At 43.3% G+C, this 13429-nt stretch overlaps 1 protein-coding gene across 11 annotated transcripts in view; it reads left to right on the top strand.

Moving 5' to 3' along the window:
- Positions 1–12952, top strand: part of LOC137173322 (histone-lysine N-methyltransferase 2C-like) — an 80579-nt gene extending 67627 nt beyond the window's left edge. For all 11 annotated transcript variants that reach the window (XM_067578093.1, XM_067578099.1, XM_067578098.1 and 8 more), the window contains 15 exons: positions 71–192; positions 388–486; positions 2142–2276; positions 2359–2486; positions 2571–2766; positions 2910–3119; positions 4072–4451; positions 4612–4724; positions 5081–5217; positions 6113–6240; positions 6446–6647; positions 6767–6883; positions 9793–9866; positions 9953–10061; positions 11705–12952. In XM_067578093.1, the coding sequence (XP_067434194.1) occupies positions 71–192; positions 388–486; positions 2142–2276; positions 2359–2486; positions 2571–2766; positions 2910–3119; positions 4072–4451; positions 4612–4724; positions 5081–5217; positions 6113–6240; positions 6446–6647; positions 6767–6883; positions 9793–9866; positions 9953–10061; positions 11705–11797 (2243 nt within the window). In that variant the 3' untranslated portion in view covers positions 11798–12952. The remainder of the gene's footprint in view (positions 1–70; positions 193–387; positions 487–2141; positions 2277–2358; positions 2487–2570; positions 2767–2909; positions 3120–4071; positions 4452–4611; positions 4725–5080; positions 5218–6112; positions 6241–6445; positions 6648–6766; positions 6884–9792; positions 9867–9952; positions 10062–11704) is intronic.
- The last annotated feature ends 477 nt before the right edge of the window (positions 12953–13429 follow it).

The raw sequence follows: 13429 nt of genomic DNA, 5'->3' as shown, positions 1-13429 counted from the left end.
AATGTGTTCACATCTGGATGAAACTCGCTCCTTACGTGTGTGTGTGTGTGTGTGTGTGTGTTGTGTTTAGGCGTCAGGATGGACTACAGCCAACATGGCGGCTCTGCTACTGGCGCTACCAGGCCTCAGTGTTGCAGCTACTGCAAGGTGCTGCTGGGTAATGGAGTTCGCATCATCAAGGAGCTCAAACAGGTCGAACACACTAGTATTTTATTTTATTTTATTTTACATACTTTTTACTCTTTTTATTTACGTTTACATTTCAGAGCTTTCAGATAGTTTTAATAAAAAATAAAGTTTTACAAGAAATAACAAGTGTGTAGTTATTTTTTGTTTATTTACATTGTTGTGTGTGTGTGTGTGTGTGTGTGTGTGTGTGTGTTACAGGAGGGTCAGTCCAGACCAGGATCCAGCCTGGTTTTCTGCAGTCCGGACTGCTCTGCTCTCTACACATCTGGCCTGCAGAGCAGAACAGCTGGGAACAAGGTGAGAGGTCACATGAGTGTGTGGGAGCTTTTCATTCGACTAACACGTCTCCTCCTCGCGTCTCCTCCTCGCGTCTCCTCCCAGCGAGGACGGAGGAATTTAATTCACCAAACAGTGACATTTTGAGGAGACGGAAACTACTCATGACACAAATCACCTCAACTGTCAAATGTAAATAAGTCAGTGATCAATGTGACTTATATTTTTGAATTTTCTATGATGATTATTAATTTTCATAACGTAGAAATGATTAAGAAACAGTTTAAACATAAAATTCATGTACCATTAAGTAACACTTTAACTTTAACACTTGATAATTAATACATATTGACAGCGGGAAGAAAAACACCTGATAGCTGCTCCAGTGTTTTATTATTTGATTATAGATCTACAGCAGCGTCTGTCACACAATAAAACTCAAACAGAGGATTTAAATCTGTTAATTACTGAAAGAACAGAACCGACAAACAACAGCAATAAAAACAGCAGAATATGTGTAAATAAAATATTTAGTTTGTGTCAGTCTGACGTCCTTTTCAGGCTCAGGATGATTTTATAGGAGACGCAGCTGTGTGACGTCATATTGACCTGAAGGAGCTGAAACGCTCTGAAACAGAACAAGAAAAGAAGCTTTTTGGCTTGTGAAGATAAAGAAAAGTGTTTTTTATGATTGATCCATAATTCAATCATTTTTATTTGATGAATAAATATGAACAGCTACTGTTGGTGCCCTCAGTCCTGTTTCCACAGGTAGTTTTCCTGATTACAATCACGTATATTAATATTATAGTAAAGCTGTTTCCACAACAGCCTGCCAGATCAGCTGATCAATCAATAACCAGTCAATAAACTCACTCTCGCGGTCCAGTAAAAAAACTTCTGCAGAGGATACATCTGTGGTTCCTCGTCTCCTCCGAGGTGCATTTAAAGCTCCGCTCCAGCCAGTGTCACTTCCTGTCTAACGGTTAACCTTCTTCCTCAAACACAGAATGGTTACCATGGCAACCAGATTGTCATTATAGCACACTGGTGGTGTGTTGGAGTGGTAGAGATGTTACAGTCTAATTTGTCCACTGACTACTACATTAGCATTAGCTTTATAGACCAGGTTACATGTCAGTAACAGATATATGTGAAATCCATATAGGTGAAATCAGACGATGGCTTCTTTACTGATCGATCATCTATACTAAGCAATGACATCATGCTTTATTATAGCCTATAATAAATGTCCGTAAATCTTCGTCCTCAGTGGTCAGGCCCCACATTCTAACAGTATACAGGAAGTGAGTAGTGGTGTAATATAAAATGATTCTGTAGTGGGAGCATTATTTGATAGACGATATTGATCTATCGAAATACCCCTGAAATCTTAAATAAAGATGTTATAACAGAGTATCAGAATATGCTCCACATGTTCAGATACGGGCTGAGTGATGCTTTGGTTTCACTTCTGGATGTCCTGTTGTTCATATTTATACACAGTCAATGGTTCTGATCTTTAGTCTCTAGTACGGGTCAAACTACGGTTCCCATAATGCACCGTGATACATGTCTGTCATTGGAGCCTCACTACAGGTAAACAGTATTTCAGACTCCACACCTGCAGATAGAAATGTGTAGTCTGATGACATCATACGTGTGTCTGTCCTCAGTGTGCCAGCAGAGTGCAGCATCAGTACACCAACAACATGTCCTCCATCGCTGTGCACTCCCTACCCACCTCCCCCCCGTCCCCTGCCTCCCCCGCAGTCACCACGGAGACCAGGCCCCGTATGGACAGCCTCAAGGTGGGTGTGGTTAGCGGTTAAATGATGGTCGATTGATCAGATGATCTGCTATCTAACGTGTTTTTTATTTATCGGTTGACAGGTGAAAGTGAAGTTGAAGCCCCGCCCCCGTGCGGTCCCAGGAGGAGACGACTCACCGTCGTCTCGCCACGGGAAGAAGGTCAAGAGTTCTCGCTGGAGACGTTGGAGTGTTAACATCACTCTGACCAGGTTAGCACGTTAGCATCACTCTGACCAGGTTGGCATGTTAGCCTTGCAGCTAGCCTGTTAGCATGTGTCTGTCTTGTTACCCAGGGGTCCTTGCATGTCCAGCGAGGTGGTTGCCATGCCGACAGAGGCAGAAGTGGACGTGCTGTTGGAGAAATTGGGGGCGTGTCTTCGTCCTGACCCGTTGCCTAGAGACCAGCGGAGGTGCTGCTTCTGTCACCAGCTGGGAGACGGACCAACTGATGGACCTGCCAGACTGCTGAATCTGGACCTGGACCTCTGGGTGAGTGTGGACCTGGTCTCTAACAGACCTGCAGCGTCTCTGACGGACCTGCAGGGTCTCTGACGGACCTGCAGGACCCATAGAGTCTTTGACAGACCTGCCTGCAGGGTCTTTGATGGTTCCTGTCTCTCTCTGTGTCTCAGGTCCATCTGAACTGTGCTCTGTGGTCCAGCGAGGTGTACGAGACTCAGGCTGGTGCTCTGATCAATGTGGAGCTGGCTCTGAGACGCGGTCTGACGCTGCGCTGTGCTCACTGCCAGCAGACCGGAGCCACCAGTGGCTGCAACCGGCTCCGCTGCACAAACACCTACCACTTCACCTGCGCGCTGCAGGCGCGCTGCACTTTCTTCAAGGTAACACTGAGACACACAGTTCAACTGAGGGGTGTATCAGTACGTATGTTTGTCCTAAACCGTTCAGTACTGGATGTTTGTTTCGTGACTTCCTCAGTTCGGTGGTCTGTGACCCAAACAAATACTGTCATAATAGTTTAATGACCGGAGCGCCCCAGTAGCCGAATGGTTAGTGCATGCCACATAACAACAATGTCCCCGGTTCAACTCCGGCTTGTTGCATGTCATACTCCTCTCTCTGTCTCCCCCGTTTCCTGCCTGTTTCTCTACTATCAGCTGTCCTTTAAAGGCAAAAAGTGCTCTAAAAACATATCTTTAAAAAAGTTTAATAATCCTCTTAGAGCGGCAGTTCCACCTGGAACGTTTTGGCAGCGCACCACTTAGCTGCTTTACTGTAGCTGCTCATGGGTTTATGCAACCCTTCCCTTTGTATGTTACCTTGCTCATGTAGTGCTGCTGCCATCAGAATGACAAACAAGAGACCTGAGTTGGACGATCCTCCCATGACAATGACCGAGAGCAACACTATAATTAAAATATGCTCAGTTATCCCCCCTCCCCACTCTGTTACAGTCAGCTTTGAGTGAGTCAGAACAACCATAAACACATTTGATATCGGACGTGGTCGGACACATCGTAAGAACCAGTTCTGACCATAAATCATCATAAAACAGCTGTCAGCAGGTGTTCTGACTCCCTACAAGAAGCAGAAAGGTTGTTTTCTTTTTCCACTGCAGCTCCTTTCTTTTTATTTTCCTGCTGTACCAATAACATACCAAACCATTAGTATTTGTTACTGCTGCACCCCTACTTAAATTATAAGGACACTACACCTGAATGACCTTCAGTGCTGCTAACTTCACACACTAGACATTAATGTTAGTTCACAGATGTATCTGCCTCAGGTACAGTGAACACCTTGAGAATCCATCACACACTCTGTCTCTTCCAGGATAAGACGATGCTTTGCCACCTCCACAAGCCCAGGATGGTTCCTCTCGGCGGGGACAGGTCCACCAGTGGCTCCCCCTCCTCCACCCCAGGGCCCACCCCTGACCCCGCAGCGGTGATGGCCTCTGACCCGTACGACTCTGAGCTGCGCTGCTTCGCTGTGTTCAGGCGGGTGTTCGTGCAGCGAGACGAGGCACGGCAGATCGCCGCCGTGGTGCAGCGCGGCGAGCGGCAGCACACCTTCAGGGTCGGCAGCCTGCTGTTCCGTGCCATCGGAAGGCTCCTCCCACAGCAGATGAACGCCTTCCACAACAAGACCGCCATCTTCCCCATCGGTTACCATGCCAACCGCATCTACTGGAGTATGCGCCACAGCAGCCGGTAATCTGTCACTGCCTCAGATTCACTCACAAGATTATTGTTCTTTTTGGAGGTTTTTTGGATAATTGAATTAGATAATTATAATAATAATTATAGTAATAAAGCAGAGATGAAAGCACCAGATCTGCCATTAAACTGAAACATGGCTGCATTCCTGCAGACGCTGTAAGTACATGTGCTACATCGAGGAGGAGGACGGCCGGCCGCTGTTTAAAGTGAAGGTGGTGGAGAAGGGACACGATGACCTCATACTGACCGGACCAACACCTAAGGGTAAACCTCACCTTAAAGCATGAATAAATGAATGAATAGTTTTATTTTCATGTCTGATTATTTACATCCCTCATGGAATTATTCAGACACATTAACAACAAACCAAACACTCCAGCATGTTAGCCCCCCATCATCCAACAGCACAATAAATAAATATTATCCAATATAAACATAAATCCCCCACAAATAACGCTACAGGAGATATCCCATAGTAGAAAAACAACAAATACACAAATACAGCTCCCTAAGCACAAGACATAATAGACAGATCCAAACAGACAAAAGCATGAAGTGAAGCAGCAGAGGCTCAGCAGCAGCTCTGTTTGACCATACTGATGAACTCTGTCTGTCTCCAGCTGTGTGGGATCAGATCCTGGAACCAGTGTCCCAGATGAGATCCTCCAGTGGGACTCTGAAACTCTTCCCAGTTTACCTGAAAGGAGAAGATCTGTTTGGTCTGACCACGTCTGCAGTCAGCAGGATAATCGAGTCTGTATGTACAGCTGTCTGTAGTTACCGTTCCGCTCTGTGTCTGTAGCTACCACTCTGCTCTGTGTCTGTAGTTACCTCTCTGCTCTGTGTGTCTGTAGTTACCACTCTGCTCTGTGTGTCTGTAGTTACCACTCTGCTCTGTGTCTGTAGTTACCTCTCTGCTCTGTGTCTGTAGTTACCTCTCTGCTCTGTGTGTCTGTAGTTACCACTCTGCTCTGTGTGTCTGTAGTTACCTCTCTGCTCTGTGTCTGTAGTTACCTCTCTGCTCTGTGTGTCTGTAGTTATCTCTCTGCTCTGTGTCTGTAGTTACCTCTCTGCTCTGTGTGTCTGTAGTTATCTCTCTGCTGTGTGTCTGTAGTTACCACTCTGCTCTGTGTGTCTGTAGTTACCTCTCTGCTCTGTTTGTCTGTAGCTACCTCTCTGCTCTGTGTGTCTGTAGCTACCTCTCTGCTCTGTGTGTCTGTAGTTACCTCTCTGCTCTGTGTCTGTAGTTATCTCTCTGCTCTGTGTGCCTGTAGTTACCTCTCTGGTCTCTGTGTCTGTAGTTACCTCTCTGCTGTGTGTCTGTAGTTACCACTCTGCTCTGTGTGTCTGTAGTTACCTCTCTGCTCTGTGTGTCTGTAGTTACCTCTCTGCTCTGTGTGTCTGTAGTTACCTCTCTGTTCTGTGTGTCTGTAGTTACCTCTCTGTTCTGTATGTCTGTAGTTACCACTCTGGTCTGTGTGTCTGTAGTTACCTCTCTGCTCTCTGTGTGTCTGAGGTTACCACTCTGGTCTGTGTGTCTGTAGTTACCACTCTGTTCTGTGTGTCTGTAGTCACCTCTCTGGTCTGTGTGTCTGTAGTTACCACTCTGCTCTCTGTGTCTGTAGTTACCTCTCTGCTCTCTGTGTCTGTAGTTACCAGGTGTGGAGGCCTGTGAGCGCTACACCTTTCGTTACGGCAGGAATCCTCTCATGGAGTGGCCTCTGGCCTTCAACCCATCTGGGTCGGCCCGATCTGAGCCCAAAGCCTACCAGGCCAAGAGGTACCACAACAGGACTACACCCAACCTCACCAAACTACACCCAATTACACCTAAACTACACTCAAATATACGTAACTACTCCCAGATAGACCTAAATTACACCTGAACTACACCAAACTACAGAACTATTAAAGACCTCACACTTGGTCCATGTGACAAACGCTTTGTTTGAAGCAGACTGACACTGTAGCTCTCTCTCTGTCAGACCGTACCTGTTGACCAGCATCGCTCCCAGGTGTCAGGGGTCGGTGGGCTCCATTGTCGGCCTCGTTCCCGGCGTCATCTCTCTGTCGCCAGGCGAGTCTGTGGCTGGAGCTCATCAAGGCCGCCACTCCAAGTCATCCCAGTACCGACGCATGAAGGCTGAGTGGAAGAGCAACGTCTACCTGGCTCGCTCTCGCATCCAGGTGAGACACCTGAAAACAGGCTGAACACATGACAGCTGACTGAAGCGGGAGGTCACTGACTCTGTGTGTGTGTGTGTGTGTGTGTGTGTGTGTGTGTGTGTGTGTGTGTGTGTGTTCAGGGTCTGGGTCTGTACGCTGCCAGAGACATCGAGAAATGCACCATGGTCATTGAGTACATCGGCACCATCATCAGGAGTGAAGTAGCCAACCGTAAGGAGAGGCTGTACGAGTCACAGGTAACACACTTTGACAAAAGGCTCATCATTATTGGTTTTAAATGATTTTCACTAAAAACCATCAGTGTTTTTCTAGAAGCAGCAGCCGAGTTTCCTGATGTCGATGTATAATGTTGAAATTGTTTTCTTAAGGTGTTGATTCGGCTTTATTGGTGGCTGTATGTTGTGCTGCTGTTGAAGTATTTTCCTTTAAACTGACAGAGGTTTTTATTTATGTGAATGAGTGTAAAAGCACCTCTCAGTATTTAACTGAATGCAAGTCAACAGCAGCACAAACTAAAGCCTCCAATAAAGTTCAGTCAACACCTTTTAGAAAATAATTTCATGAGCCAAATAATGATTGTGACACTGTTTAATGCATACAAGAATAATACTGCTGCATCAAGCAGAGGAATCTCTACACTTTATATTAGAGATAAATGGGAAATAGAAAGCAAAATACAGTTATCCAAAGAGGACTGGTACACTATATGTAACATACAGCAAACAACCACCAGCTCCACGATGTGGACAGAATTCTGTTGGACAAATACAATCAGATTCTTCATTACTCCAAAGACTTAAAGCAAATTTTCATTTACACAACAGACATGCTGGAGACGCTCGTGTTTTCTGAGAATTTATGAAAATGAGAAAATACTGGGATGATGTATGTGGAGAGTTGAAAGTGATATTGGGTTAATTATTACAAAAGACGCATGTGGTGCTATACTTAGACGATATCTGGTTAAAGTTCTGTTGGCTGAGAAGGCAATCAGCAGGAAATCGTCTCTGAGACACCGGCTGAACGATGTCAAGATATTTGATATGGAAAGACTCACATGTTGCAACAGAATTCAACAGTTTATTGACAAAATGGGACAAATGGACTGCTTATAAAACCCATCACAAAGACACCACTGATACCTCAGAATGAAAACTGAGATATCTTGAGTTGTATTGATATGTCATGTCCCTCACTGGCACGACTTGTGCTTGTTCTGTTACTGAATGACAAACAATGTAACTATAAGGAAGGACTCTGTCTGTCTGTCTGTATGTATGTCCTTCATTTATTGCGAAAACCATTCATCCCATCAATGTCACACCTGGCTGGTGTTCTGCTGGGGACCCAAGGAAGTGCAGTGCCGAATTTAGTGCAATTTGGATAAAATTGGTTAAAATTTGATGATTTGAAAATTGCATAGGGCCTAACTGGAAACCGCTAAATGACAGTCGTAATAGTGTGTTCATTAAACCCTCAAGTCCCTGCATGAGTTGTTTTTACCAAAAAATATTTGTTTCTATTTTTTTTTGTACTCCACGTTAATAAAACCATAAGAATGAGCAGAGCTGGTGATCAGAGCTGTTCAGCCAGTCAGAGAAACAGTTTTTTCACATGGTGTGCTCTAAAAAGATAAACGTCGACAGGAAAACGGCTTTAAACCAAGAATGGACAGACTCTTAAGATACTTCCCACAGATAGTTTAACACCAGTTTGTCTTATGTAAGCACAAATCTTTTGAGCACATATACTAGAATAAAAATAAACAATCTGACAGCCCAGTATGATCCATCCACTTTATTTTAGGACGCACATTATTTCAAAAACTCTGTTATGTGTTTTACGTTTAAATGCAGCCCTCATTATACTTGAAATGAGCAAAGATTCACTATCACAGTATTTAACATCTGTGTATAATAGACTTAGTTTCTTTCATGTTGTTGGTGTTGATACTCATTCACACCTCACATCAACTGGATTTATTTTTGTGTGTTGAAGCAGCAATCGGCCCGTTTTAACGGACGCTGCACTAGTTATACTTAACGTTAAAGGTATAATATGTAATTATTCCACATTAAAATGTCTAAAAACAACTAGACCTGTGTTATATATGTTGTTGAGTTGTGTACTTACATTATCCCAAATGTTTCCAACAACGTTCAAACCCAGAGAAATCTGTAATTTAATCAAAGTAACGGACCGTTTCATTTGGTCGCCTGTCGATGGCGTCATACCTCCTCTACCAAAGAGTAAACACGCACCAGATGCATACGGCGGCGCTGTGTTTGTCCGCTACAATGGCGTCTACCAAAGAGTAACTTACACACATACAAGATAATACATCGGCGTTGTGGTTGTTCCACACAAACTGTTATAAATGGACTTTTATTCAGTTTTAAGACACATTTTCATGATAAATTTAGGTGGTTTTTAACTACATCTTTTAGCCGGAAGAAGGATTTTAGTCATTGGACGTCTGGATCTTAAGTTATCAGAGAAATAAACTGGACAAACGTTAGCAGCAGCTCGGCTAACAGCCCCTCCAGGAAGTCCGGTGGTCACCAAACATCGTCAGAGAAATATTGATTTTTTTTTTTTTTTAGGTGAAACAGCTTTATTTAGTTTTTTAACGATTTTAATCTGCGTGTAAGTTTGTTCTGGAGAGGAGGAGACCTCTGCGGGTAAAAACATCCTGAATGATGAACACTGGAGTAATCCTATCCCGGTGAAGCTGGTTTTTTAACGACGAAGACAACAACTCCCATGATCCCTTGCTACTTCACACCATCATCACACTCTCACTGTGTTTTGTTGTTGTATTGATTGAGACCCCTAGCGGCTGAAATTACATATTGTGCGTTTAAAAAAGACAACAACGTGAACTGAGCATGAGAACCTTCAGAAGGGTGAAAGACTCTTTTAGTGCTGATATATGAGAACACATGTTTAGGTTCCTGATAAACTGAGCATAGTGTTGAGTGTCATCTGCGTAGCAGCAGATGCTGTGTTTGCTGCTGATGATGATGATGATGATGATGATGATGATGGCCCAGGACTGAATCTTGGGGAACAGCAATCATTTACAGTTTATGAACACACACACATATTGATCGCTGATAATAATGGTTGTTCTGTTTGTGTGTAGAACCGCGGTGTCTATATGTTCCGCATCGACAACGACTTTGTGATCGACGCCACCATCACTGGAGGACCTGCCAGGTGAGACTGGTTCAGACCGGTTTGTTTTTGTCCGCTGTGATTATTTGTTTATGTGAAATAATCGTCCGCCCGTCTGTGATTGACAGGTACATCAACCACTCGTGTGCTCCCAACTGCATCACCGAGGTGGTTACCGTGGAGAAGGAGAACAAGATCATCATCAGCTCCTGCAGACGCATCCAGAGAGGAGAAGAGGTACCACACTGATCGATCAATCAGCCCGTCAATCAGTTGGTTTGAGTGAGCGCAGTTTCAAAACCAGACATGAACACAGAGACGATCAATCAGTTGATTACACAAGACAACACATCTAATATTGATCTGGGTGCCGGAGCAGTGAAGTTTCTCATCAGAGTCACTGAATACAGAAATATATCGATAATGGTTTATTATAGTGATTATATTGGTTCATTATATTGATATATAACATATCGGTTTATTATATTGGGACATGACACCCTTGCTGTCAGTCTGTCTATATCAGGGGTCTCAAACTCAAATTACCTGGGGCCGCTGGAGGCGGAGTCTGGGTGAGGCTGCATCAGGTATTCCACAAAAAAAGCTTAGCAGGTGCAGGCTAGGATAGCAGGTGCAAAAAAGGCGACTACTACCGGGTTGTTCATTACCCGCCGTGCTTTTGTTGTTGTAAACGTCGTCATAGAAACAAGTGAAACAAATGGCATCATAAAGAAATATCTTTATAATGTTTATTGTGCAAGGCGTTCACTATGGAGTAAAATGTTTTGAGGAATAAATCTCTTTCCGCAAATGATTCAGTACATTCTGTGAATGTCACATCATTGCAGAGCAAACGTGGAGAACATGAAGCCGGGACAGTAGAACACCATTATTCCATGGTTTGCACTGTTATTGATTGGCTTTTATTTTCTATAATAACTCCATGGATGCAGCGGGCGCTGCCAAGCCAGCGGCGTTGTCAAATCAAATATGACGTGTGGCACAGCAGCATCAGCTGTTCTCTGTATTTATGATCTCTGTCGGATAAACATAAGTGTGTTCATGAAAACATATATATTAACTTTTAATTCTCTTCACAACGTGGCATTATGTGACAGAAATATGCACATACATTATTATCTGCCAGACTTATAAAGACGCAGATACACCTGGTTCTGTTGTTTTAATGTCACACACTGTGGAATCACATGCACGAGCCTCATTTGCTGTCACAGTGAGCCAAAAATGGATGTAAAGGTCTTTAAACCTCCGTTTGTACGTCAACAGTTGTGTCCGTTCCGCTCATCAGACCTCAGTGAGAATTACGCACAGGCTCTCCAACAGTTGATCATTACGCACGGCTGCTGTGGATGTTTGAAACGACTGATTCATCACATTTTCCTGCAAACCGTCACCACTGTGACGTGTCATCATCGTTATTAAACATCAGAAGAATGATAAATGATTTATTGATAGAGCTCGTGTTGAAACGGACTTTACAAAGTGCTTCAAAACAAAATGAAGTGATCGTTAACAGAGAGACGATGCTGAAATAAACAGAATGATGCTTTAATAAGGTTTAATAATTCACCTTTGAATTTTACTGAAAGCTGTGTAGCAAAAATAACGACACAATCTAGCGTGAGGTGCGCACATTCTTCCTGTATAGATAGCATAGTAGCATATACTCCTGTGATTGGCAGGTTCATTCAGCTCCAGCTTGTGCAATAACACAGTAAAGTGCCGTTCATATAAAACTTTCATATCAATTGGCCTGCGGGCCGCGAGTTTGAGACCCATGGTCTATATGATTGATTGGTTGATTGACAAACATGAAGCTGTTAATGACCTCTCTCTCTCTCTCTCTCTCTCTCTCTCAGCTGAGTTATGACTATAAGTTCGACCTGGAGGACGATCAACATAAGATCCCGTGTCACTGTGGAGCCGTCAACTGCCGCAAATGGATGAACTGAACACACACACACACACACACACACTGGCAGCTCGCTCGCTCGCTCACTCTCTGTCTCTCTCTCTCTCTCTCTCTCTCTCTCTCTCTCTCTTTCTCTCTCTCTCTCTCTCTCTCTGTCTTGGTGCTGAAGCTGGATGTCGATCGCCCAACACTCTGTGGGCGTAGTTTGACAGTTGAGTTTCATATCAGAAGTATAATAATAATAATAAATCTGATCAATCAGCTTTGATCAGAGAGGTAATAATCATGGGGGGAGGGGTCAGTTAACCTGAGGGGGGGTTTATAAAGAGGCTGGTCCTCTGTGTATATTGGGTGTAAAAATGACCACAGATGTAAATGTGAGTGTAAACGCCACTGAAATGTCAGAACGTCGTCGTCCTCAAAGGGAGGTTTATTAACTTGCACTAAAACAAACAAGACTCAAACAAAAACAGAGAAATTCCTCGAGAAACATACTTGATTCTGTGAGTCAGCGTGTTGCTTTCTTCCTCCTCCTCTTCCTCGCTTTTTGTTAATTTCCCTGTAAGATAAGAGATTTTTTTTTTTTGTTTTGTTTTGTATTTATTACTGAATGAAGCTATTTTCTAAATCGACGGTGAGTTCGGGGTCCGGAGTCGCAGCATGTAAATATTTGTACCATAAATTTAAAAAAAAACAAAGTTTAGAAATCACTCCACCGAGAGCTACCTTAACATCCTCATCCTCACCTTCATCACCTGCCCATCGGAGAGTTTTACATTGATAATAAAGTTTCCTGTCCCGGCGGTGGAGGCGGTGCGTTCTGATTGGACGAAGACTGTGAACAGACTAAATGCTTCCTGAGTGTCGGGCAGGTTTCACTGCGGCCTTCTTTTGAGTTTTGTGTCTTTGTGTTTTTTTCACCCAGCGTTTTGGCTGCAGGCGTCTGTGTGTTTTTACTTTTTGTCACTTTGTGCTCAGAGTCCTGCTGCCGTGTACATACGAGGTTTTATCAGGACTCTGCTGATGTGTACAGTCAGTCGACATGAAGCCTTTTTTTTTGTTTTTTATTATTGGACGTAAACAGTGTGATGATGATGATGAAGATGTTTGGTTTTTGTTTTGTTTTTTGGGGGGAAAATGTTGAATCTGATTTAGAATCATTTACAGAAAATAAAATATTTTACATCTTGAAGAAGCGACACATCTCGTTATTTCTGATTACATATCCAGAATGTGATTTCTAATAGCTGCACCAATCAATACTGTCACATTACCAATACATCACATGACTGTAAATGTTAAAGTTCGTCAGGACGACGCTAACAGGATGTTCTGTTTTATTTCTCTGCTGCAGAAAAGTGATTTTATAAAGTAATTTTATCTCCATTTCAGCCTTAAATCATCAGTAACATCCTGTAATGAAATTCTTCTGGAATCTATTCATAAATATGCTTCTGCGAGCAGGTTGTTGTCCAGACTTTCTTTATTCTTTCGTTGTATTTACACCAAAATATTCTGGAAGGACGTCAGACAGTTTATCAAGAGACAAAGCAAAGACCAGGATTGTTTTCTCATATTGTCACTTGGTGGCGCTGTTTCCTTGTTTTTATATTTCACTTGATTTCAGCAATAAAGTGAAGGAATAAAGAAAACACAGATAATCTAAAGTGAG

Source organism: Thunnus thynnus, chromosome 21 (genome assembly GCF_963924715.1).
Source record: "Thunnus thynnus chromosome 21, fThuThy2.1, whole genome shotgun sequence".
Classification (NCBI taxonomy): Eukaryota; Metazoa; Chordata; class Actinopteri; order Scombriformes; family Scombridae; genus Thunnus; species Thunnus thynnus.
The sequence above is the reverse complement of the archived record's forward strand: the minus strand, read 5'-3'. Positions and strand labels throughout refer to the sequence as shown.